This window comes from Urtica dioica, chromosome 1 (assembly GCF_054948205.1).
Source record: "Urtica dioica subsp. dioica isolate 48M chromosome 1, U.dioica_male_clone48M_v1_H2, whole genome shotgun sequence".
Lineage (NCBI taxonomy): Eukaryota > Viridiplantae > Streptophyta > Magnoliopsida > Rosales > Urticaceae > Urtica > Urtica dioica.
The window spans coordinates 4,504,763-4,529,033 of record NC_142756.1 but is presented as its reverse complement, the minus strand read 5'-3'; the positions used below and the strand labels follow the sequence as shown (position 1 = coordinate 4,529,033).

At 38.7% G+C, this 24,271-nt stretch overlaps 2 protein-coding genes and 1 pseudogene across 5 annotated transcripts; 1 reads left to right on the top strand and 2 right to left on the bottom strand.

Annotated features, from left to right (window-relative positions):
• Positions 1–5,634: 5,634 nt before the first annotated feature.
• On the bottom strand, positions 5,635–7,063 carry LOC149406586 (putative amino acid permease 7; annotated as a pseudogene).
• Positions 7,064–8,660: 1,597 nt separating this feature from the next.
• On the bottom strand, positions 8,661–11,967 carry LOC149406585 (ankyrin repeat family protein). 4 transcript variants are annotated; one of them, XM_089607681.1, is made up of 6 exons: positions 11,454–11,581; positions 10,708–10,796; positions 10,028–10,567; positions 9,844–9,880; positions 9,631–9,764; positions 8,661–9,242 (listed from the first exon to the last, which is right to left on the bottom strand). In XM_089607681.1, exons 3-6 carry the CDS (start codon positions 10,543–10,545, stop codon positions 8,900–8,902), a joined length of 1,032 nt encoding a protein of 343 aa, XP_089463807.1. In that variant the 5' UTR covers positions 10,546–10,567; positions 10,708–10,796; positions 11,454–11,581; the 3' UTR covers positions 8,661–8,899. The 4 variants fall into 4 exon arrangements, with proteins under 4 accessions (XP_089463807.1, XP_089463796.1, XP_089463804.1 ...); XM_089607670.1 differs by having other exon boundaries at positions 10,028–10,796; positions 11,454–11,967; XM_089607678.1 differs by lacking the exon at positions 11,454–11,581 and having other exon boundaries at positions 10,639–10,779.
• Positions 11,968–15,539: 3,572 nt separating this feature from the next.
• LOC149406584 (protein ENHANCED DOWNY MILDEW 2-like) lies at positions 15,540–24,142 on the top strand. The gene is made up of 19 exons (XM_089607663.1): positions 15,540–15,864; positions 16,213–16,631; positions 16,723–16,819; positions 17,138–17,188; positions 17,260–17,465; positions 17,542–17,635; positions 17,745–17,843; positions 18,635–18,882; positions 18,959–19,048; positions 19,132–19,620; positions 19,709–19,856; positions 19,959–20,060; positions 21,937–22,029; positions 22,138–22,179; positions 22,351–22,461; positions 22,664–22,735; positions 22,850–22,968; positions 23,066–23,129; positions 23,220–24,142. The coding sequence occupies exons 2-19, from the start codon at positions 16,213–16,215 to the stop codon at positions 23,703–23,705; spliced, it is 3,030 nt and encodes a 1,009-aa protein (XP_089463789.1). The 5' UTR covers positions 15,540–15,864; the 3' UTR covers positions 23,706–24,142.
• Positions 24,143–24,271: the final 129 nt, after the last annotated feature.

Sequence of the window (24,271 nt, the reverse complement as noted above, 5' to 3'; positions counted from 1 at the left end):
TACAACTTAAACCGGGCTTAGGTTCTTCAGCTCCATTTTGTTCAATTTTAACGAAACGGTGTGTTCCGTTACGGATCAAATTGGAAAGAAAAGTGTTGTTCCGGACCTATTTGAAACGGAATTTTGTTCTTGTTTGTAGGAAAGAATGGAACTGAATGTTCGATTTCGAATCTAGATGATGATGAGACTTGAGATCGTCATCGGCAACTGTGAGATATTCAGCATTATCTCGTCTCGCTGACTGGAGTGACTAAAGCTTGCGTGGCAACATCAAGAGGAGTCTGGTAAAGATCAACGGCTGAGCTTCATTCCCCCTTTGTATATATGTTGTTGTGTTAGCGTTAGTCAGAGTTAGTTGAAATCAGTTGTAATCTTCTTCATCTCTTGTATTTTCTCTGTAAACTATTCAAGAAGGATATTGAGAGTCTGAGAGGTTGAGCGATCTGTGAGGCTAGGTTCTCTGTGATTGGTCGCGGTACTCGTTTGATTCCGGCGAAGCCTTTTGTTGTTCTGATTGAGAAAAGAGAAAGGAAGTGTACTGTGGAAGTGTTGATCGGAGATTTGAATAAGAAAAGCAGACTGAACATCCGGTTGAGGAGTTCCGGGGATTAGGCTATAGTGGCTGAACCTCGTTAACAAATCTTGTGTCTTTGTTTCTTTTCTATTCTTTTCTGTTAATCTTTGCGATTCTGAATTTGTGAATTCTTGGGTGTTTTAAGGTTCGATTCTTGACAAGTGGTATCAGAGCCTGCGTTTGGCTTTACGAACCACCACATCGAATTCGTTTGAAGATCATAAGAGGTAATCCTGGCGGAGCAAGAAGACAACGCTCAAACCCCTATCTCAGAGGAGACGAACGAGACTCTGCCAAATTCACAAAGCGATCAGGAAATTCAACCAAACCCTAGCCCCGAAGTCAATTGGATCCCTTTGGCAAATATGAGGATCGACATCGACAAGTTCGATGACACCGGCGACTTCAGGATTTGGAGACGAAAGATCTCAGCGCTGTTGGCACAACAACGGCTTCTAAAGACGATCGATGATCCGATCGTGTGGCCACCAAATATACCTGAAGATCAGAAGAGTGAAATGTTAGAAACGGCAACAGGTACAATAATCTTTCACCTCTCTGACTCTATCATCAGGATGGTGGATAAGGAAGACACACCAGCCAAGATTTGGAAGAAATTGAACGAACTTTTCCAAGCTAAGTCGCTCACTAACAAAATCTTCTTGAAAGAGAAACTTTTCGGTTATAAGATGAACACCACATTGAGTCTAGATCAGAACCTAGATGAGTTCCTTAGGATGACCATAGAGCTTGCTAACTCGGGTGAGAATGAAGCCCTAAGTGATGAGAACCAAGCCATTATCATCCTCAATGCCCTCCCTGAGACCTATAGGGAAGTTAAGTCCGCTATCAAGTATGGTAGAACCTCTATCACTCTAGAAGAAGTCCTGTCTGCGCTTAAGTCTAGAGACCTGGAAATCAAATCTGAGAAAAACCAGTCCAGTGATGGCGAGAACCACATGGCTAGAGGAAGACCTAGCACCAAACAGGCTAGGGACCACAAAGGGAAGGGTAAGTCTAAGTCCAGATCCACCTCACAAACACCAAACCCCAACAGCCAAAGAAAGTGTTATTTTTGTGGCAAACTAGGACATATCAAAAAGGATTGTTACTCCTTTATCAAAAAGAATAAAGATAAGCCTAGTTCCTCCAATACCAACCCTCCTGATTCCGCTAACCTAGGAGAAGGGTATGACAGTGGGGAGGTCTTGAATGTGAGTGAATCCCTTAGAACCAGTGAGTGGATCTTAGACTCCGGGTGTACCTACCATATGACTTATAACCGAGAATGGCTCAATGACTTCGAGAAGGTTGAGAGTGGCAAAGTTGTTATGGGCAACAATCAGACCTGTGAGGTCAAAGGCATTGGAAATGTCACCATCAAGATGTTCGATGAGATGGTAAGAACTCTTGGGAAAGTCAGGTTTGTGCCTGATCTGTCACGAAACCTGGTCTCAGTTGGAGTTCTTGATGATCTTGGATACTTAAACAAGATTGAAAATGGCACCATGAAAGTGAGCAAGGGCTCTCTAGTTGTTCTAAAGGCAGTGAAGCAATCTGGCCTCTATCACCTGGTTGGTGAAACTGTTCTTGGATGCACTGCTGTAAGTGCTGATCTTGCAGATCTCAACACCATCCTATGGCATAGAATATTGGGTCACATCAGTGACAAAGGCGTACAAGTAATGAGTAATCATAAACTTCTAGGCCAAGACAAGATCTCAAAGATTGAGTTATGTGGTCATTGTGTTCTGGGAAAGCAACACAGGTTAAAATTCAGCACTGGAAAGCACACTTCTGCACAAATCCTAGAGTACCTACACTCAGATTTGTGGGGCCCTGCTAGAGTCCCAACACATGAAGGTAACCTGTATTTCTTGTCAATTGTAAATGATTATTCTAGGAAGGTTTGGGTTTATTTAATTAAGAATAAAAATCAAGCTTTTGACAAGTTCATAGAATGGAAAACTCTTATGGAAAATCTGACTGACAAAAGGGTAAAGACCCTAAGGACTGACAATGGACTCGAGTTTTGTAGTGAATCTTTCAGGGCACATTGTGCTAAAGCAGGTATTTAGAGACACAAAACAGTCATGCATACCCCTCAGCAAAATGGTGTGGCTGAGCGCATGAACAGGACCCTCCTGAACAAGGCAAGGTGTATGATGTTCAATGCAGGTATGCCTAAATCCTTCTGGGGTGAAGCTATTATGACTGCTGCTTATTTGGTTAATAGGTCGCCCTCCAGTGCCATTAGCTTCAAAACCCCTGAAGAAATGTGGTCCAATAAACCCCCTGATTTGTCTCACCTTAGACCTTTTGGTTGTTCTGCCTTTGTTCATCAGAGTATAGGAAAGTTAGAACCTAGATCTGTTAAGTGCGTCTTCTTAGGGTACCCTGCTGGCACTAAAGGGTACATGTTATGGATAAGAGAATGGTCTGGTTTTAAGACTATAATTAGTCGTGATGTTGTCTTCAATGAACATGAATTTCCTTGTGTACCTGTAACTGACTCAACTGCAGGTCCTAGTAGATGTCAAACTAACCCTGCAGGTACATTAGAGAGTTACATTCAGGTGGAGCCTATGACAGAGGGCCAATCTCAGGTGGAGCAGGAGAATAATACCTACCACTTGGATGATCATGCCTCAGATCAAGATCAACCTGAAGATACTACACAAGAAGAACAACATCAAAACACTGAACAAGCCCAAGCCTCAGAGCAACATGAAGAAGAAGGGTCAAGTGAAGATCTGCTGAGTGACTATCAACTCACACGTGACAGACAGAAGAGAGTCATAAAGCCAAACCAGAAGTATGGTCACAATGCTTATTCAGAGCTCTTGGCTTATGCTTTTACATCTGCCATTCAGATCGAGATGACAGAACCTATGACCTACAATGAAGCTATTGAGGGTATAGATGCTCAGAAGTGGGTCACTACTATGAAAGAGGAGTTGGACTCCCTGCATAAGAACAAGACTTGGAGCATTGTGAAAAGACCCAAGAATCAGAAGTCAGTAACCTGCAAATGGCTGTACAAAATCAAGGAAGGATCTGAACCTCAGGCAAACGTGAGGTACAAGGCAAGACTAGTTGCCAAAGGATTCACACAAGTCGAAGGTATTGACTACAATGAGATTTTTTCTCCTGTAGTCAAGTACAAGACAGTGAGAATTATGTTGGCTTTGGTATGCCAATTCAACATGGAACTGCAACAAATGGACGTTGCATTCCTACATGGTGATTTGGAGGAAGTGATATACATGGAGCAGCCACAAGGTTTTGAAGTCCAGAAATCTGAAGACATGGTTTGCCTGCTGCACAAGTCTTTGTACGGGCTCAAACAGTCACCACGTCAATGGTATAAAAGGTTTGACAGTTTCATGTTGGCTCAGAACTATAGTAGAAGCTCCTATGACACGTGCCTCTACTTTAAAGGTAACACCATTGATGATGTTGTCTACCTACTTCTCTACGTAGATGACATGCTCATTACTAGTGTAAACCTTGTTCTGGTTGAAACTCTAAAGAGGCAGTTAAGCTCTGAGTTTGACATGAAGGATCTGGGAAACGCTAGCAAGATTCTTGGCATCAATATTATAAGGAACAGAAAGGGTGGTACTCTGGCTCTTTCTCAACATGGCTATCTTGGGAAGATTGTTGACAAGTTCAAGATGAAAGGGTCTAGACCAATAAGACAACCTCTTGCTGGTCATTTCAGATTGTCCAAGTCCCAATCTCCGTCATCCCCCTCTGACATTGAGTATATGTCTGATGTTCCTTACTCAAGTGCAGTAGGGTCGGTAATGTACTCTATGATATGTACTCGGCCTGATTTAGCCCATGGAATCAGTGTCTTGAGTAGGTATATGTCAAACCCGGGCAAGGAACACTGGCTGGCTATGAAGTGGTTGCTCAGGTACATAAGCTGCACAACCCACCTAGGTTTGGTATATGAGAGAACTAGAATTGGCGTCCACGTTGAAGGATACGTAGACTCTGACTATGTTGGTGATGTGGATAGCAGAAGATCTAGTTCAGCTTACTTCTTCATGGTTAATGGAAATTGCGTGAGCTGGAAATCCCAGCTTCAGCCTGTGGTCACATTGTCTACTGCTGAAGCAGAGTTTATAGCGGCAACTGAAGCTGTAAAAGAAGGCATTTGGATAGCTGGCATGCTAAAAGAACTGAAGTTCAGTAAAGACATTGTAACTGTCTTCTCTGACAGCCAAAGTGCTTTGCATTTGTGCAAGAATCCAGTGTTTCATGATAGGACGAAACACGTGGACATCAAGTTTCACTTCATCAGGGAGAGGATCAGCGAAGGTGATATAGCTGTGGATAAAGTTGGCACGGAAGACAACCCTGCAGATTGTGGAACAAAGGTTGTGACTCTGAGAAAATTCAGACATTGTTTGAAGCTTCTCAGAGTTACAGATGTGTAAGTTGGCACAAGGACATGAACGATGAATCAACTGGATTTGGATAGAAAGTTTGGTCTGCTTAAGGTTTCTTTGAAGGCTCATACGAGATAACACTGAAGGTGGAGTTTGTGAGATATTCAGCATTATCTCGTCTCGCTGACTGGAGTGACTAAAGCTTACGTGGCAACATCAAGAGGAGTCTAGTAAAGATCAACGGCTGAGCTTCATTCCCCCTTTGTATATATGTTGTTGTGTTAGCGTTAGACAGAGTTAGTTGAAATCAGTTGTAATCTTCTTCATCTCTTGTATTTTCTCTGTAAACTGTTCAAGAATGATATTGAGAGTCTGAGAGGTTGAGCGATCTGTGAGGCTAGGTTCTCTGTGATTGGTCGCGGTACTCGTTTGATTCCGGCGAAGCCTTTTGTTGTTCTGATTGAGAAAAGAGAAAGTAAGTGTACTGTGGAAGTGTTGATCGGAGATTTGAATAAGAAAAGCAGACTGAACATCCGGTTGAGGAGTTCCGGGGATTAGGCTATAGTGGATGAACCTCGTTAACAAATCTTGTGTCTTTGTTTCTTTTCTATTCTTTTCTGTTAATCTTTGCGATTCTGAATTTGTGAATTTTTGGGTGTTTTAAGGTTCGATTCTTGACAGCAACACAACATACAAGAAGAGGAAATGAAGGACAATGCAAGCATTGGCAAAGTCAAGGAGCCAAAAGGGCACGTAGAAGCCGAATCCAATCAAGAGATTCCCGGGAGTGTTGTTCCCAAAAGCCGCGTATCCGAAGCATCCACAACAAAGGTAGAAGAATGTGGTCACTATAATCGCCGTCATCGAAGCCTTCTTCATCAACTTGTTCTCCGCCGGAGGAGACTTCAAAGTGTCCTTATTCATACAAAATAAAAATAAAAGACAACTTTTTTTAGCTTATGTATGTCTAATAATAATTAATGCACATGTCACCTTGTGAAGGGTATGAATGAAAACCTGAATCTCAAGAAGAATGATGTAATATAAATATGCAAAAGCAATGTCTCTGAGCGCCTGAAACGCCAACCACATCTTGTCCGCCACGCTTGAGGCCGGGACCCCTTTATGCTTCCGTGAATCGTTCTGTTCTCTGCCCAAAAAAAAAATGAAAAACAAGATTACTAATAGAATTAGAGCAAAGAAAAACATGTATAGAGAAACTTCAAAGGGTTGGTCTAGTGATATGGGCGATTTTTCCTGGACACAACAATTGGGATCACTGAGATAGTCTCTCGGTCGATAATGCTAATGACTTATGAGTTTTTTAGTCAGGTCTAACCCGAACTCCATGATTATAAAAAAAATAGAAATATATGTTGTGGAATAATATACCGACGACTTTAGCGAATCCGATGCCGAATCCGATGAAAGCGTAAGTGAAGGACATGATTGCGGCGATGACAGAGAGCTAGACCATGTTGTGGAAATCGGGGAACTTGAGAAACAAAATTGGGAGACTCTTTACAATATAGTCCAACAATTTTGTGGTGCCTCGGGGCTGAAGATCAACATCGCGAAGAGTTCTTTTATCGGCATAAATATCTTGGAATTTGTTATGGAAGACTTGGCCGCTGATTTTGGTTGTAAGGTGGATTCTTGGCCTATCACCTATCTAGGGGTTCCTCTCGGAGGTAATCCGAGAAGAGATTTCTGGAATCCGGTGATCGCCAAAGTTACTAAACGGCTCTCGGGGTGGCAAAGATGTTTTTTTAAATCTAAAGGGGGAAAGCTCGTCCTCATCCATTCGGTTCTCTCGGCCGTCCCTAATCATTTTTACTCCATTTTTAAAATGCCTAAAGGAGTTTGTGCGACCATTAAGAGGTTGATCAGGGATTTCCTTTGGGAGGGTTTTGAAGGTTGCAATTCGGTCCACTCAGTAGATTGGCCTCTTTGCTGCAAACCTAAAGTTTATGGGGGTTTAAGTATTGGCAATATTGAATACCGTAATAAAGGGTTTCTAGCTAAATGGCTATGGCATTTCCCTCTAGAGACCGATTTCTTCTAGCACAAGGTTATCAAAGCCATTCATGGCACTATGGAGATTGGCTGGGATCCTGACTTGTCCCTTCGGGCTACTTTCCGAAGTCCTTGGAAATCTGTCTTTTTAGTCTTAGAAGATTTTTTTTGCTCGAGTTTCTTGGACAGTTAAAGACGGCTTCGTAGTGCATTTTCGGAAAGATCTGTGACTCTTTGATGATCCGCTTGAGTTTAAATTTTCCGGCCTCGCTCGCATTACCCAATTTGTTTACGCCACCGTCAATCACTTTGCTACATCTTCCTCTAATCCGGGAGACGTCACTTGGGATTCGAAACTTGTGAGAAATTTGACCATAAGGGAGACGGAGGAGGCAATCGAGTTGACGCACGAGCTTGATTCCGTTTCCATTTGGCCATGCGTTCTTGACAAGAAGGTGTGGCTCTCAAATCCCAAGGAATTCTCCATTGAATCCATGACTGAGAGCCTCTCCGCCTTGGAGATGGACCAGATTTCTCCTTAACGTGATTTTGAATTCCCCCATTTTTTGAAATATGTTTATTATTTGGTTATCATGTTCTCGAAATTCGTACAATTTCAAGATATGATTTAAAGTGCGACGTACTTGAATAGTTTAAGGATGAAAATGTAAAAATGAAAGCCATTTTTTGATCGGGATCTTTTAATGTAGCTTTGGCTTCCGAAATATGGGCAGGAAAGTCAAAAATAAATTTTGGGTGTGTCTCAACATATAAAACAGACGGCATGTGAAATTTAAACATAGGGATCATAGCTTTTAAGCAAATTGAAGGAAGTCATACCCGGTGGATATTTTAAGAACAATGTCATATGTTACATTATAATGATATTTAAGTGATAGGTCTATATTTTTACTTTGGATGATAAAATTATCACTATATGTTTTTTTCCTTATATTATCCCTCTTATTTTTCTTTCTCTAGCAATTTTCTTCAATCCAAACATCATACGGAAATAAGAGGGATTTGATTTTCCTCTCCCTCTCCTATGTTCTAAGTTCCAAAACACACTCTTAAATTCTTAATATTAACAAATGTCGAGCAGTGGACCGAAACAACAGTTGTGGTTTCGGAGAGGTTGTTTGAGATACTTTCGGAGAAATTGGAGTTAATGAGGTGCTAGCGCAGTCCAACTGCTACACCACCGTTGAGGCAGTGAGGAACAAGACACCATAGAAGACCTTGGATTTGTTCCGGAAGATGTCAACAATTATGCTAAGCCATGTTTGAGGAATGCAATTTCTTTTTTTTTATCTAGAATTTACCAATGTACCAGTTCATCTATTAGCTAAGTTAGTTCTGAATTTCGATTCTATTGTATAATGGAGGAATTTAGTGCCCCCTTGTTTTATGCCAAAAGCCATTTTGGCTTATGCTCAGACTTTATGATTTCCTCAATAAAGCTTTTCCAAGTTTCCTAATCATATTATTGAAATGTTTTTTGAAATTATCATATACCAAAAATATAAGATTAGTGGGAATCTTTTTTTTTTTTTTTTTTTTTTTTTTTTTTTTTTTTAATTTTATGAGAAGGAATCTGTTTTTCTGGGTGACAGATTGTTCATATAAGAATGGTACGAAAAGCAAGCAATGCTGATTACTTGAACCGAGCGCGTTTTTTTTTTTTAATTTTATTTTTATTAATAAATAAACAACTCTGATACATGTAACTCTAGTTTCCTTTCTTATTCTCACAATAAAATAAATAAAAAATCCTTTTAAAGAAAGATCAAAATCTTCTAGTCTTCTAAATTTGACAACACTACAAACAGCTAGTACCTTTTTTTTTTCCCCTTCCCAACTTACATTCGAAAACGGACAAAAGTTGTACCAACTTACATCAACAGAGTCTTCAATCTATTTCGCCGGAGTTCTTCTCGTCAGACTTTTCCCGCTCGGCGACAACCATTAGCATCTCGAGGCGCTTATCGAAGATCAACGCGCTCTCGTCCCTCTCGTCGAGCTCTCCAGCTTCGGCTTCGAGCCACTTCTCTCGCAGGTCATCGAGCAGATTGGCTTGGTCGGAGCTGAGCTCAGCGCCGGGAGCGCTGGGAACTGTCGTGCGGAGCGTCGAGTCCCCGGACGGCGGTGGCAGCGTCAACAACATCGCCCGAAACTCTCGGCACTCCGCGAACGTTTCGAAGTCGGAAGCTATCGCGTCGAGACAATGCTCGCGGATCTTCGCTACACCGTACCTGTGAGCAACGAGGCCAGTATTATTATACCTCCTTGTTGTTCATCGGATTTCGCAAGGTTTTAGCAGTAATCTCTTTCTTTTTCACCAAAATTTTGGAATGCTGATCCCAATTTTCCATAAATCATCATTCAATTAAAGGCTAATTTCTCCAACACCATTGAGAGTCAGTCCCCAACAACTTTCAATTTAAACAAACAATATTAAATGAGCTTGTCAAACGGGTCTAATTGTCACAAGCTATTTGGCATTATTATAAATATCCATCTAATTTCCATCTTCACTCAGAACACGAACCCAATAACAGATAGTCTTTAATTGTTGACTGTCACTATTGAAATTCATGAAGGAAAAAGAAAAGAAACAGATGGTCAGGCGAGAAATCTTACATGTCTGATAATATCAGCCAATGACAAAGCTCTTCAGGTGAAGCAGCTTCCAATTGTGGCAACAGAACATCAGCCACGGCCCGCTTTAGCGGAAACAATAAATATCGAGAGGCGGCATCAAAAATTTCCTCAGCCTGTTCAATCAGCACAAAAAAAATTTAGACACCAAAGAACTGTGCCAATAAGAGTATTGAGTATGCAATTATAACATACCTGATCAGGATCTATATTCTTCAGACTATCAGTATACCTGCATAAATGAAAGAGTAAAATATATATGTGATGATTAGAGCTAGAAAATGGCAAAACACGAATTCTCTCAAGATTTTAAATACTAAACGATTGTAACCCTAAATTCTGGCTTAAAAAAGGTTCATCATGGGAGGTTTAAACTTACATAAACTCGGCTATTTTCTCAAAGGCCTCTGTGCTCAGATCACGTTCGTCGATGCACGGAAGAGAATCGACTGGCGATCCATCTTTTCCTTCGTGAAAATCCATCATCCGCGACAACCTCGCTTTGAAGTAATCCGACCTCGAAGCCAAAACCACTTGATGGCAACGGAAAATTTTCCCGTCCACTCTGATGCAAACGTCGGCTAGATCATCTTCGAGATCACTCACGTTCATCCTCTCGGCACGGCATATCAACTCTTCGACGACCCCGTCCTTCTCCGAGTCAAGATTATTCGCGTTCAAATTGGCCATGCTGGCTTGGAGTATTCGACGCAGAGAGCTAGGAAGACGATCCTCCTCCGGGAGCGACAAGCCTTGAAAGATGAACCGTTTCTGGGAATTGTCCACGTCTCGTAGCGCTTTGTACTCGGCGTACTTCTGGTGGACCAGCTCTTTCTCGAGAACCCTTCTCAGGGACTCGCATTTACACACTTTGCAGATCCTCACGAGGTCTTCCATATCGTCGACCGCGATCTCTAGCCTGTCAGAGTAGAAGAAATGGATGAGGCTATAAAGAGCGGCGTAGGACAGTTTTTCCCGTCCGAATCTTACTTCTCTACGGCCTTTCCAATCGGTCTCAAACTTCTTTCTGAAGAAAGGAGACCGAACGCTCAGAATCACCTTGTGAGCCTCTATGGGTCTGCCTTGTACAATTAAGACAATGTCTGGCGGGAAGTAGTTAGAACTGGACGCCGAGCTCAGGGAAAGACCTGGCCAAAATATTATCAACATCTAGTTAGGACTTGTGATAACGTAGTGAGTTCTGATAAGCATCGAGTCATGCATTGATTTATCGCTCTCATATCTCTGTTAGGACTTGTGGATATAGCTCATCTCGTATTTTAATCAATTCACAACCTCATAAACTCAGTCCCGTCAATTTCAGGTGAAACAGCCTAAATCATAGTCACCATCGTCATCAGAGCAAGATATGCATCCACTTTGAACAGGGAAAAAAGAAATAAAAAAATCGATCAGTTATACTACAACAGATTTCACCGCACCATTTTCTTTCCATAACCAGATCAATCAAACCCCAAACAGTACTCAAATATCCTCAAGCAACAAAAACAAATTAAAACTTATGAATGACTCATATCGTGTTTTAATAGATTCAAAACCTCAAAAACATAGTCCCGTCGATTCAGTCTGATATTCGTCCAAAAATCGATCAATATAACTAGTTTACTACAACAGATCTTACCGCGCACCATTTTTCTATAATCAGACCAATCAAACCCCAAACAACACTCAAACATACTCAATTACCAAAAACAGTCAGCCAATCAAGCAATCGCTAATCAGGAAAATCAACAGCTTAATACAACAATGCAGAATAGAGACGCGTATAGAAGATATAGATATACCTGCGGAGACGGCGAGTGGAAGCGGCGGAGGGAGATTGGGCGGCGAAGCGAGGAAGAGGTCTCGGAGGGCCGCGTTGAGCGGCGGGAGCGGAGGAGGACGAGCCTCAAACGACTTGAGAAGCTTTCGGACTTTGAGGTTCAGAGCGGCGTAGTGACAGCGATCGCCGTCGAACGTGTGCTCGGAGCAGATCGCGCCGGACTCGAGAAGAAGCCTCGCGGCGTCGAGATGGCCGGCGAGGCAGGCGTAGTAGAGCGCCGCCGAATCCCACCGGTCACGCGCATTCACGTCCACGCCGGCTTCTTCCACCAGGTACCGGAGCCTCTCCACGTCTCCCGCACGCGCCGCCTCGAACGCGTCGCCGTAAGGCACTTTCCGGAGCACCACCGCTGCGGCGAAGTCCGACGCTTCCAGCTGGATTCCGTCCAGCTCCGCGCTGTCCGCCGCCGTCCATAAGTTCTGTGCCGGCATAGCCATTGGATTTTATTTGATCATCATCCGAAGTCGCTCACGAGTTTTCTCTTTTTTTGTTTTACCACGTGGATATTAGATATAAAAAAAATTAATCTACTTGAAACTATAAAACCAATTAACTAATTATGATTAAGAATAAATTTAGGGAACGATTTTATATTACTCATTTCTAAGGTTAATAGTTAATAGTGTAATACTAATAAAATCCTCACTGTTAGGAGTGGAAATAGCGTGGGGTAATTTAGCTTACTGCTCTTAAAAGTTGAGAGTGTTTGCTCCGTGCCCTTCAAAGTTTCATTTTTAAGTGAGTAACTCCTTTCTAACCAACATTACCTATTTCACAAATATACTTTTTTCTTATTAAAAAGAAAAAAGAAAAAAAAAAACAACCTAGCCATCTTGCATTCACAAGAGTTCTCAGCCATTCACTATTCCGACGATCGACCGATATTTTCGACGACGATCGAAGCTGGCCAAAACACGACGGTCGGATTGTTTTTCGACGATGGTCAGAGATTGATGACGAAGAAACCCTAAATCTATTAGGACTTTGTGCTTTAGGTAAACAATTCATAAATGAAATTAGATATTGTCTCATAAATTTTAGGGCTTCATATTTTGTATTAGATTCGAACCATAAGAATATATGTATCTTACTCGATGAAACCTTGATTTGAAATTATTTTCGGATGTTGAAGATGAGCGTAACTCTACTAATAATGGGGTAGTTAGCAGTGGATCAGTAGAGCATTATAGTTGATTTATACAGTAAAACGGTAGAGTCATATCAGTATAGCAGTAAAACGCAATAGAGTTATAGTGTGGAGAGCAGTAGATATGAAATATAAACTAAATCACTATTTTGAATTGATCATTAGTATTCTTATTTTTAATTATATATGTTGTAGAAAATGACGGAGATAATGATAACTATTTATTACGATCGAAAGTGAAAGGAAAAAGAAGGCTTGCACCAACGAGTTAACAAAAAGAATGATAGGCATGTTGTCATAACGTATCTACATGTCTTTTAACGTATCTAATGGTGAATAGAAAACCTCTAATGATTGATAGAGTAATTTATATTCAGCTTTAACGGCCAGTAGAGTAAATCTACTCTTTATAGAGCCTTATAAATTTTTGAAAAGAAAATACGTAACAAAACTACTGTGTAACGCTACAGATGATTAACAAAGTTTAATGATCGGTAGAGTAATTTATATTCAGCTCTAACGACCAGTAGAGCGAATCTACTCTTCAGTAGGTTGTTTATATTACTTGGCTCTACCAATCAGACTAAAAATACTATCACGGTAGAGCCATTTAGTTTTATGACTTTGTAATTATAGACATTAAATTAATTAAGCAAAAACATGTGATTATGTCAAAATCCAAGATACTTCTAATTAAATTGTTTATTGTGAGTTTGTTATTATATATGAAGGGCGCTAATTTAAAATTGTTCATATGCATTTACTATTCTATCAAAATTCACTAATTCTAATGAAATTATTTATGACTTTGTTATTCTATATGAAACTCACTAATTCTAATTAAATTGTTCATATGATTTTGTTATTCTATATGAAACTCACTATTTCTAATTAAATTGTTCATATGATTTTGTTATTATAGATGAAACTCGCTAATTCTGATTAAATTGTTCATATGACTTTATTATTATAGATGAAACTCACTAATTCTAATTAAATTTTTCATATGAATTTGTTATTATAAATGAAACTCACTAGTTCTAATTAAATTGTTTATATGACTTTGTTATTATATACGAAACTCATTGATTCTAATTAAATTGTTCATATGATTTTGTTAGCTCACTAATTTTAGTTGTTCATATGACTTTTGTAATTTTAAATTGTTAGCTCACTATATGAAACTCATTAATTGTAATTTAATTATATCACTAATTAAATTGTTTTATACATTAGCTTTAATGCTTAATAGAAGCACGATTAATATTGATATACCAACTAGTAGATTAGCTTTAATGTTTAGTAGAACCACAATTAATGTTGATCTACCGACTAGTAGATTAGCTCTAATTATCAGTAGAACCACAAGTAATATTGATCAACCGACCAATAGATTAGCTCTAATGTTCAATAGGACCACGATTAATATTGATCTAACGATAAGTATATCCTCTTTAATGCTCAGTAAAACCACTAGTAATATTGAGATACCGACCACGATTAGCTTTAATGCTTAATATTATGTATGAAAGCGGAGAATTCAATATATATGATGTTCCTTTATCCATAATTGATCAACTCTACTATTCAATGGGACCGCAAGTAATATTTTCACCGACCAGGATATCAACTATTGCTCACTAGAACTACAAGTAATCTTAATATACCGACCTAAAGATCATATCTAATGCTCGGTAGAGCCACTAATAATATTGATCTACAGGTCAGTAGATCAAATCTACTGCTCATTATAACCTTAAGTAATGTTTCTCTACCGCCTAATATACCGCTCAGTTGAGCCATGAGTTGTCTTGCTCTACTTACCGGTAGATCATTTCTACCGCGCAGTAGAACCATGAGATCCTCAAATAACTATTCATAAAGTAGTTGCTTATAATATAATATGTATCCATAATTAAAAAATATCAAACTAGTATATAAATAAAAGTCAAGGGTTTAGTAGAGCGGCGTGAGGACGCAGAGGCCGATGGCGAATGAGACATTGAGGAGGTACCGGAGGGCAAGGTGGGCATCGCCCAACAAGGCATTCTTGTCCAGGGTCGATACTAGAGTGCGAGTCCAGACGGTCGCCACTAGCGCCACCACGTATAGGTACTGAGAGATGGAGACCCAATCTTGCAGTACCCTCGAGAGCTTCCTCTTCACCACGGTGGCGTTTGTGATTATGTGTTCCAAGATGGACTCGTCTGTGTGGTTGTCCTCGAACTCAGTCCATGTTCCTTCGTACGCTACCTTTTGCCATTTCGGCCGACTTTCAGATGCTCTTTCCGGTTTAAAGGAATTGTGTTCGAGATATTATCTGTTGTATTGATTTAAAGATAATTTTGATTTTTTTTTACATAGCCTAACTTTTATTTATCTAATACACACAAAATATACATTAATTTTCAAATGTTTTTTTTCTCAAAAATATTGGTTTCACAAATTTGTTAGGAGAAGTGTGCGCTCATTAAAACAATTTTAATGATAAAAAAAGGAGAGAGTACGAGAGAGATTGAAAATTAATTAAAATAAAAAAGAAATTAATATCTTTACCATTTTTTTTTAAGGCAAAATTAATATCTTTACCATTAATTGTTAGTACTTAGTACAAATTTAATCATTCTACTGAAGTTTCCCATAAAACGACAAAACTCATTTCAACGAATGACCCTCGCAATCTCGTGATCCTTTGTTCTTCAAAGTCATTGAATTTACATTTCAAGGATCATTTCACTTTACACGTGGCCCAATAACAGAATTTCATGGTTTTTTTTATAGCATCTCTTTTTCTACTTCAAAATTTTGTCACAAAGCCAAAAACGGTTATATCGTACGATTCCTTTGTTGCTTCAACAACAGTGATATTTCCGCGGTCTCATTTCTCAGAAACCCACGTCTGTGCGCACTATACCTGTAACCAAACACTGCCTTTTCAAATCACAAAAAAGTAATTTCTACTGAATACAGAAAACAAAAAGCTCACTTGTCATTTCGAAGATATGAATCATGATAGCAGTACCAAATTTCAAAAAAGAAAAATCAAATAAATGAACAAAACAAGAAGGGAAAAAAAGTAACAAAAAGAAAAACAAAAAAACAAATCCATTATAAAGCTCGACAATGTTCATGGCGGTTTTTGAAACGTGACCCGAAGCTCTCGTCGCTTGGATCAAGTTGAGCTGGTTTCCGAGATTCTCATCGTGAATAATCGCAGACATTACAGGTTCTGAGAATTGAAGTTGACTGATATTTTCATTGTGGATCAAGTTGCTTTCTTTAGTAGTCTTAGAGGTCACAAACACTGCTAAGTATATAACACTGTAAACGAAGATTTTAAATAAATGTGTGAAGCTATTTTGTTCTCTGTTCTCTCTTGCTCTTCTTACAGGTTTTTTTTTCCTCCTTTAATGTTTGGCTTAGGAATTAGTCTTCACTAGAAAATGATTGTTTTTTTTTGTCACTATTTTATCATGCATGTTTAAGTTCTATGCATTACTATAGCCTGTTTAGGGTTTTCAACACACGGAGATTGTAGTTATGGTAATTTTTTTTTTTAATTTTTATGTTTCAGATGGCATCATCGGATGAAGAAGGTGAGATTGTGCCGATTTGTGTGACGGACTACCATTTTGTGGATCAGAATGAGGAGCTAGTCTCTTTGGATGCTTTGCCGCTCGAATGGAGTCAGAGCGAGAGGGTCGGCGATAACTCTTCCGAGGGCAAGTTTTTCCTGAACGCCACAGCCGAGGATGACAGGCTTCAGAAAGTTTTTAAGAGGATCATGGCTTGGAGGTTCGATCTGTCGTTCTCGCAGCCCGAGATCTACGTGCTCTCGAAGGACGCCAAGTGGATAGAGCTCGACAAGCCGAGGAAGAGCTTCGAGGGCACGATCAGGACGCTCTTGGTCACCCTTCACTGGCTCCACTTCCTGAAGAAGAAACCCGAGACATCCGCGAGAGACCTGTGGAACTACTTGCTTAAGATCTTTATGTCGGTTTCTTGTTCTTCTTCTTCTTCTTCGGGTGTTTTTTTTATAGGTGATATAGATTGTGGATTGTAATGGTGATTCTGTCTATTGCAGCTCGTTTGACGAAGAACCTTCTGGGAAAGATTTGTTCGCTCACATGCCACTCATCACCGAAGTCTTTAGAAGGGATAAAGAGTTGGCCAAATGCAAGGTTTGTTGAATTACATTTTATTGCTCAATGTTGTGAATACAGAATTGCGATGAACGGGTTTTAATAGTGCGTAACACTAAACAAATGTAGTCCATTACGAAGTAGTATCTCATTTTAGAGTTATTTTGTTTTTCTCCCTAAAATGAATTATATAGATACAAGTGTAATGCCCCTTGAAGATCAAGCAATTTAAAATTTGTTTGAGGCTTTGAGCCTGATATGTCTACCTATATTTTTCTCATTTTATACCATCTTGTTTACGTTGGAAGCTATTTCGAGATATCTTGACTAAACAATAGATTATCGTTTCTCTTGTAGAATTCGCTAAAGCTTATGCAAAAACCTAGTGAAGATGCAGATTCCGATGAGGTCAGTTTACACTGTAGTCATATGAGTATGTTACAGAAGCTGTCATTACATTGTCTTTGCTGGTTTTGTAGGATGAAAAAATAACAGAGAAACCCAACATTATCATTGCCATGGATGATGACGTGGACGACGTTCATGACAAAAAAATTGGAGAACATTTGGACGCAGATGATGGATTATATGATCATGTTAAAGAAATTGGAGAATATTTGGACGCAGACGAGGGATTATATGATTATGTCTGCGCTCTTTGTGATAACGGTGGCGAAATTCTGTGGTATGCGTTAAACTTATTTTTTTTTTTTTTTTGCATTCATTCTCTTCTTTTGGACTTATGTGCGGTTTTCATGCAGTTGTCAAGGGAGATGCTTGCGATCCTTTCATGCAACTGTTAAATCTGGCGATGGCTATTGTGATTCTCTTGGATATATGGAGGCTCAAGTTAATGTAAGTGTTCTTGATAGTATTTAAACAATGTGCTGGGATTATTTTTTCAATTTTTCGTTTCCTTTCTCCGTTTTAAGTTGCTATAACTGGTTCTTTGGTACATGGATAGGCGATTCCAACCTTTCTGTGTCCGAATTGTAAGTACCGGAAGCACCAATGCTTTGTTTGTGGGATGCTGGGATCTTCAGATAACTCCTCTGGTGCAGAGGTAAATTTTATAAAGCTGAATTCACATTTTCTGAGCTGCTTATTCCTTGCTGTTTATACTAAGAGAATAGTATCGAGCGGACTTTTAAATATGATAAGAAGGATGATTTCTATGGAGTATGAAATATGTGGAACTTGGGGAAATCGATAGTTTCTAATAAACACAGCTTATAAAGAGAGGACTTCCGAATTTGATGATATGGATGATTTGTATGGAGTATGAACTATGCGGAACTTAGGTAATGGGTTATTTTATAATGGCATTATTTCTTATTCCAGAGAGGAACAACGTCTTCTACTATTGGCACATTTTTAATCCTCACTGGACATATATAGTTAACCTCTATGGATCAATCCTTCTTTCACTTTGACTATTGACGGCTCTTGATGCAAACTGCTTCTGAAACTGTTGATTTAAACAAACTCCATAAAACTATGAAGCGAAGCTTGGTTGCACTTGGAATTAGGCTGCCACTAGTAAACATATGTTTGTAAAATGTTTTTGAAACCTGAGAGTAAGCCTTCCAAATCTTGAAGCACAACAGTCTGACTTTTCTGGGCTTTTTTTTGAATGACAATGATGCTACATAAATTTGAACTGGAGAGACGTTTCAGTTTACATCTTTCTAATATTTGATTGGATTATTTTCTCGACACTTCTTATGCACTCGTCATAGCAGTCCCTTATTTTCTTCAGAATATAGTTCTCAGCAGGTTCGATATTTTCCCATTACAACCATATCAACCTCTCTCAACCAAGTTCAATTTTTTTTTCTCTGTGTTTAATTCAAGGTCTTCCCTTGTATTTCTGCTACGTGCGGTCATTTTTACCATGCCAAGTGTGTGGCAAATCTGCTCGAACCAGCGGATAAAAGTCAAGCCAAAGAGCTTCAAGACCGAATTTCTGCAGGGGAATCATTCACCTGTCCTGTACATAAGTGTTCTGTCTGTAAGCTTGGTGAAGATAAGCAGGTCCGAGAATTACAGCTTGCAGTTTGTCGACGCTGTCCCAAGGTGTATCACAGGAAATGTTTACCCAGGTAATTATAAATCTAATTTCCCTTCTAAAGAAATGACTGAAAAATGGTATCTTGTAAATAGTTGATGCTTTTACAGTGCTGTATCATTTGAAAAGGACTACAAAAAGAACATCTTACAGAGGGCTTGGGATGACCTGCTTCCCAATAGAATTCTGATCTATTGCATGTGAGTTTTGTCTTTGTTCATCCATTTCAAACTTAGGTCTGTAGTCATATACTCACATTGCGGTTACTCATAACGATTTTCAGGGATCATGAGATCATAAGAGAACTAGAGACTCCAACTAGAGATCACATAAAGTTTCCTGTTATCGGCGGACAACAAAATACGCAAAGCTTGGGAATGCATCCTAACAAACAGAGAATTCGGGCCTCACTCAAACCTAAAACAAATTTGCCAAAACGGGTGGAAAAGAGATGTTGGAGTGACATGTCTAATACTCATAGAAGTATAAGCAAACTGTATTCCGGGCCTAATAATAGCATGCTTACAAAGAGAAATACATCTAATGGATTGTCGAAATCATCTATGGAAAATATTAGACCTGGGTTACGAAGGCTAGTTTCAAATACTCAAGGCAAGATACCAATGCGAAGTAACTTGGCAGTTGCTCCAAAACAAAACCCTGTTAGCTCTAAGTTTAGGTCATCTGGTACGGTTGAAAGAAAAGAAACTAAGGAGTCTTCTATTAAGAAAGCCAAAGCTTCATCAACAACACTTGCTGAAATGGAAAATAGGTGATTTACATGCCTCCATGGTCAAGGCCTCGTCAATAGAACAGAACGTTGATTTTATTATTCCTAATTTTTATCATGTAATGTGCAGAGTTTTGGCTCTAATGAAAGAATCTGCTTCTTTATTCAATCGTGAAGAGTTCATGAGAAGGAAAAAGATGTTAGCTACTCATGAATATTCCACTCAGCACAATCTGGAAGCTACTATCACAGAAGGAAAAGTGGAGGGTTCAGTCATGGTAATCACAAACTCGTATGACTGTTGAGAAAATGGAATATATAAACAAAATGAAGTTGTGTTTTAGCTTTTATTTTCCATAAGGTACGTTCTATACTTGCAGGCTATTCGAACAGCTCTAAAGAAATTGGAAGAAGGTTGTACCATTGAAGATGCAAAAGCTGTTTGCGAACCAGAAATCCTCTCACAAATCTTCAAATGGAAGGTACAACAATCACCATCTCTCTACTACTAGTACTCTCTCTCTCTCTCTCTCTCTCACAATATACTCCGTCTGCGGTTTTAATTTTTTTCTCACTCTTTATTTTCCGATCTCACTAATTTTTATCGAAGTTTCATGCTCAACATTCAAATAAAATAAACCTTGTTCGGCTAATTTTTATACTAAATAAGTTGCATATCTTTTTTTTTTTTTTTGGCAAACTAGCAACTTAGCCTTTTTGAAACGTGGTATTTAAGATCTAGCCCACGTTTATTAAATTTTGTAATCTAGCCATTCACTGAAATTTACGACTATGAAATATCGAATATACCCTTGTGTGGTTTAAATGAGTGAAAATAAAATAGTAGCCAACGTTTGAGTCACACTAATAAGAAAGTCAACAACATCATCCGGTTTAGTATACGTTTGGATTCAAATTTGAATATTTAAAAGGAAAATCATTAATGAATATAATATAAGAAATAAATTAAATATTGATTAAAATAAGTAACTTGTGAATCGTCAATAAATTTTCGTTAATTTTTATTTATGCGTGTAATAAATAAACGAAAATAAACCAAAATAAATAGGCGAGATATTCAGCCGACTTTTAAACAAAAGATAAACATGTAAATTGTTAAATGACTAATAAAAGCCACGTCATCAATTGTGGTTATGTTTGAAACTTAGCTGAAACGTTGGCTAGATTGTAATTTACACGTTTCAAGTGGCTTAGTCCATATAATTTTTCTTTTTTTTTTAGGTTTTTTGTTCTCACTACCTTCGAATTTCGCTCTTTAACTAAATTACTCAAAAAATTCTGGCTTGAAAATGATTTTTTTTCCCAATAAACGAACATGAAGAGGTGATATACGAGGAAATTGACTTGAGAATCAATTCCACAGCTGCTCAGGATCATTATTGCGTTAGTGATTATGTTATGTTCTTTTACCTTTTTATGCTGATGCAATAACTTCTTTGATGTTACTTTCCACATTTTTTCTCTTGTATATTTATTATGGATTGTTGAACAAACTCACTTCTGTTTGGAATTAATGCTGATTGTGACCCTTCATAAGCTCCTTTTTTCAAGATACACAGCTTCTTCCATTAACATTACTTAAATTATTTGGTGTAAAGTACTAGAGAGTAATTATCTTTTGAATTAGCAAGCATTCCTATTTATATTATGCTGGAGCACATAAATAGCACTAGGTTTTGAGTCCTTGTACATCTTTATTAAAGACCTCATATATTTAGTTTAGGATTTATAAGTGATTAACTACTGCTTTTGGTTTGCCTCTATAAAAATTACAGTTTTGAGCAGATTTCCAAAAAGTTATTTGCTTGTTTGTTTATCTTTGTTAAAAAGACGACTTTGTTCCAGAGTTTTGAGGATAGGAGGATTGAATTATTAAGGAAATTCTGGAAATTTGTAGCTGATTTCTTGCTATAGCCACCAGTTTATAGGAATGTTATTTTTGGCTACTATAAAATGGATGTTTACAACACCAGATTTTGGGGTAAATATTATTAAGAAAGCAACGTTCATGTTGATGTTAACAGCAGCGGATTTCAAGCTGAGATGTACTGTTTTATCAGAGAAAAATGACACTATTTCTTTGTTTACATGAATCACTAATCCATTCGAATTCATAATATTGCTCAAATACATATTGTTAGTGGGTTTGCCCTGGTTCTGTGTAATAGCGTGCACTGCAAGTCTGTCAAACACAGTGCTATACCTCTTGGTTTACACTACTTATAGGATACACATGTAACAGACTGATCAGCTGCTATGTTTGAGATTGCTGCTTTGGCAACTTAAGATTTTAATCTTATACTTTGATTGAGTGTATTTATTTATGCAAATATACAGATGAAGCTGCATGTCTATCTCACGCCTTTTCTACATGGCATGCGTTATACATCTTTTGGCCGCCATTTCACGAAGGTTGACAAGCTTAAGGAGGTAGATGATACAATTTAAAAAAAAAAAAAAAAATCTTTCTGTTTTTCCCTCGATATCAAATTCATGCAAGAACTTACAGTACTGACATGAATGAACACAACTACACAGGTCGTTAACAGGCTGCATAACTACGTGGAAAATGGAGATACGGTATGTTATTTTGAGTTATATTTGTTACTCTGGTTTTTTATTTATTTATCATAATCCTTTATTAAACTGCAAGAAAAAGCTATTTGCCTCGTGTTTGATTCCTGGGGTTAGGTCGTAAAAACTTCCATACTGTAATTGGAACTGATACAGATCCTATTTTCTCTAAAACAGATAGTTGACTTTTGCTGCGGCTCGAATGATTTTAGCCTCATGATGAAAGAAAAGCTTGAAAGCAGTGGGAAGCAATGCTTCTTCAGAAATTTTGATCTTATAATGCCGAAGGTACTGCGCTAGTTTTTCCTCTTGCAGTCATGTAAGAACAAGTTTAGTTGATACTTGAATTATAGTACTTCTGAAATCTATCTTAAGGCAACTCCATAGATCGGCACCAATTCAAACAAGAATCGAAGAGTTGGTATTGTTGCATTTCCTTCAGTTGTAATCTTCATCTCGATATTTAACGGATTATTTGACTTCTTTGTAGAATGATTTCTGTTTCGAGCAAAGAGACTGGATGAGTGTAAGGCTAGAAGAATTACCCACTGGCTCTCAGCTGGTAAGACACTTTCATTCCATGTCCCATAATCATAGGCTCTATCGGCTTCTTCTTCTTTTTCTATTTTTTTTTTTTGTATTTTTTGTGTGTGTGATCGACTCATGTAACATATAGATCATGGGGCTGAATCCACCTTTTGGGGTAAAAGCTTCTCTTGCCAACAAATTCATCAGTAAAGCGTTGCAGTTCAAACCAAAGCTACTCATCTTAATCGTCCCAGAGGAAACTAAGCGGTGAATATCATATCATCACAATATCAACACCCTTTTTCCTCATCCTGATTTTTTTTTTTCTTTCTCACATTTATTTTTTTTGGTTCTTATTCATCAGACTTGACCAACTAGGATACCCTTATGACCTGGTCTGGAAAGACCAGGCAATCCTATCAGGAAAGGTACTTTATATCGTCGGCCTCAAAAAATCGTGTCTTTATATCTTTTTAGTCTGGTTTTTATATCATCGTCTGTGTCAATTTTTTCGCCAGTCATTTTATCTACCGGGATCCATTGACTTGAACAACAAGCAAATGGAGGATTGGAATCTAAAGCCTCCGCCGTTGTATCTGTGGAGTCGCTGCGACTGGAGCGCGAGGCACAGAGACATCAGCGCCATGGAACGCTCCCAAACATTCCGACAAGAACCAGCCTCGGAGAAGAACGACGATCCGTATCAAGACGACTCTGGTTTCGACGTGCCCAGCGATAACAATATCGCTCCGTGTAGTGACGATGACGAAGAAGATATGTGCGTCGACATGGAGATTTCTTCGCCGGCTCATTCGCCGACGAGTTATAAAGCCCTCCACGAGGCCTTTGGAACCCCGGAAACCACGGAAGGCATGGAAGTCGGATCATCCAAACAACCCGATCATCCGAAAAAAATCTCGTTCTCTTATAAGCCGCCTCACCCGAAAAAGTTCGAGTTGTTACCAACCCAAACTGCAAGTCTTTCGGGTTGGTTTCGTTTTTGATGATCGTGCGATTGGAATTGAAAATTGTGTGGCACAACAACGCAATTGTGTTCTGCGAATGAATCAAAACCCTTGAGATTTCCGACACGATACGCGGTTCTTCTGCATCGATGAATCCACGTTACAGTTTTTTCTTCAAGACCTGAGGTAGTTAATCGTAAATGGCATGAGGTTCTCAGTTGACTAGAGTTACATGTTGTAAATTTCCACTTACGTAGAATAAAGAGATGAACTAATTTAGGCTTACTACTAATTTCATTGGGATGTTTAACGACAATGATCTTACTCATACTTGGAATATGGAAGGTTTCAATCACCTCTTTAGGTGTTTAGTGAAGTATTTGATTTTGCTACTTTTTTTTTAGTTACTGTTGTCTCTCGGTTGAAGAACCTCTTCGCTCCTTGGAGTAGTTTGGGTACTTTTATTACAAGCAAAAAAAAAAAAAGAGAATTAAAGATCCACTAGTTTGTATCCGATATTTTCACCATGAATTGCTTCGATATGAGGAATTATTTATTATCCATTTATCAATTTTTGTTAAAGATCCACTAATTTATATACAAGA

Excerpts from the sequence above, each read along its gene's own strand:
- LOC149406584 (XM_089607663.1), top strand. The coding sequence starts at position 16,213 with ATGGCATCATCGGATGAAGAAGGTGAGATTGTGCCGATTTGTGTGACG. Across the intron at positions 16,632-16,722 it reads TACTTGCTTAAGATCTTTAT|CTCGTTTGACGAAGAACCTT; the intron begins GTCGGTTTCTTG and ends TGTCTATTGCAG. Across the intron at positions 20,061-21,936 it reads CACAAATCTTCAAATGGAAG|ATGAAGCTGCATGTCTATCT; the intron begins GTACAACAATCA and ends GCAAATATACAG.
- LOC149406585 (XM_089607670.1), bottom strand. The coding sequence starts at position 11,928 with ATGGCTATGCCGGCACAGAACTTATGGACGGCGGCGGACAGCGCGGAG. Across the intron at positions 9,765-9,843 it reads AGAATATAGATCCTGATCAG|GCTGAGGAAATTTTTGATGC; the intron begins GTATGTTATAAT and ends CTGATTGAACAG. Across the intron at positions 9,243-9,630 it reads TGGCTGATATTATCAGACAT|GTACGGTGTAGCGAAGATCC; the intron begins GTAAGATTTCTC and ends CGTTGCTCACAG.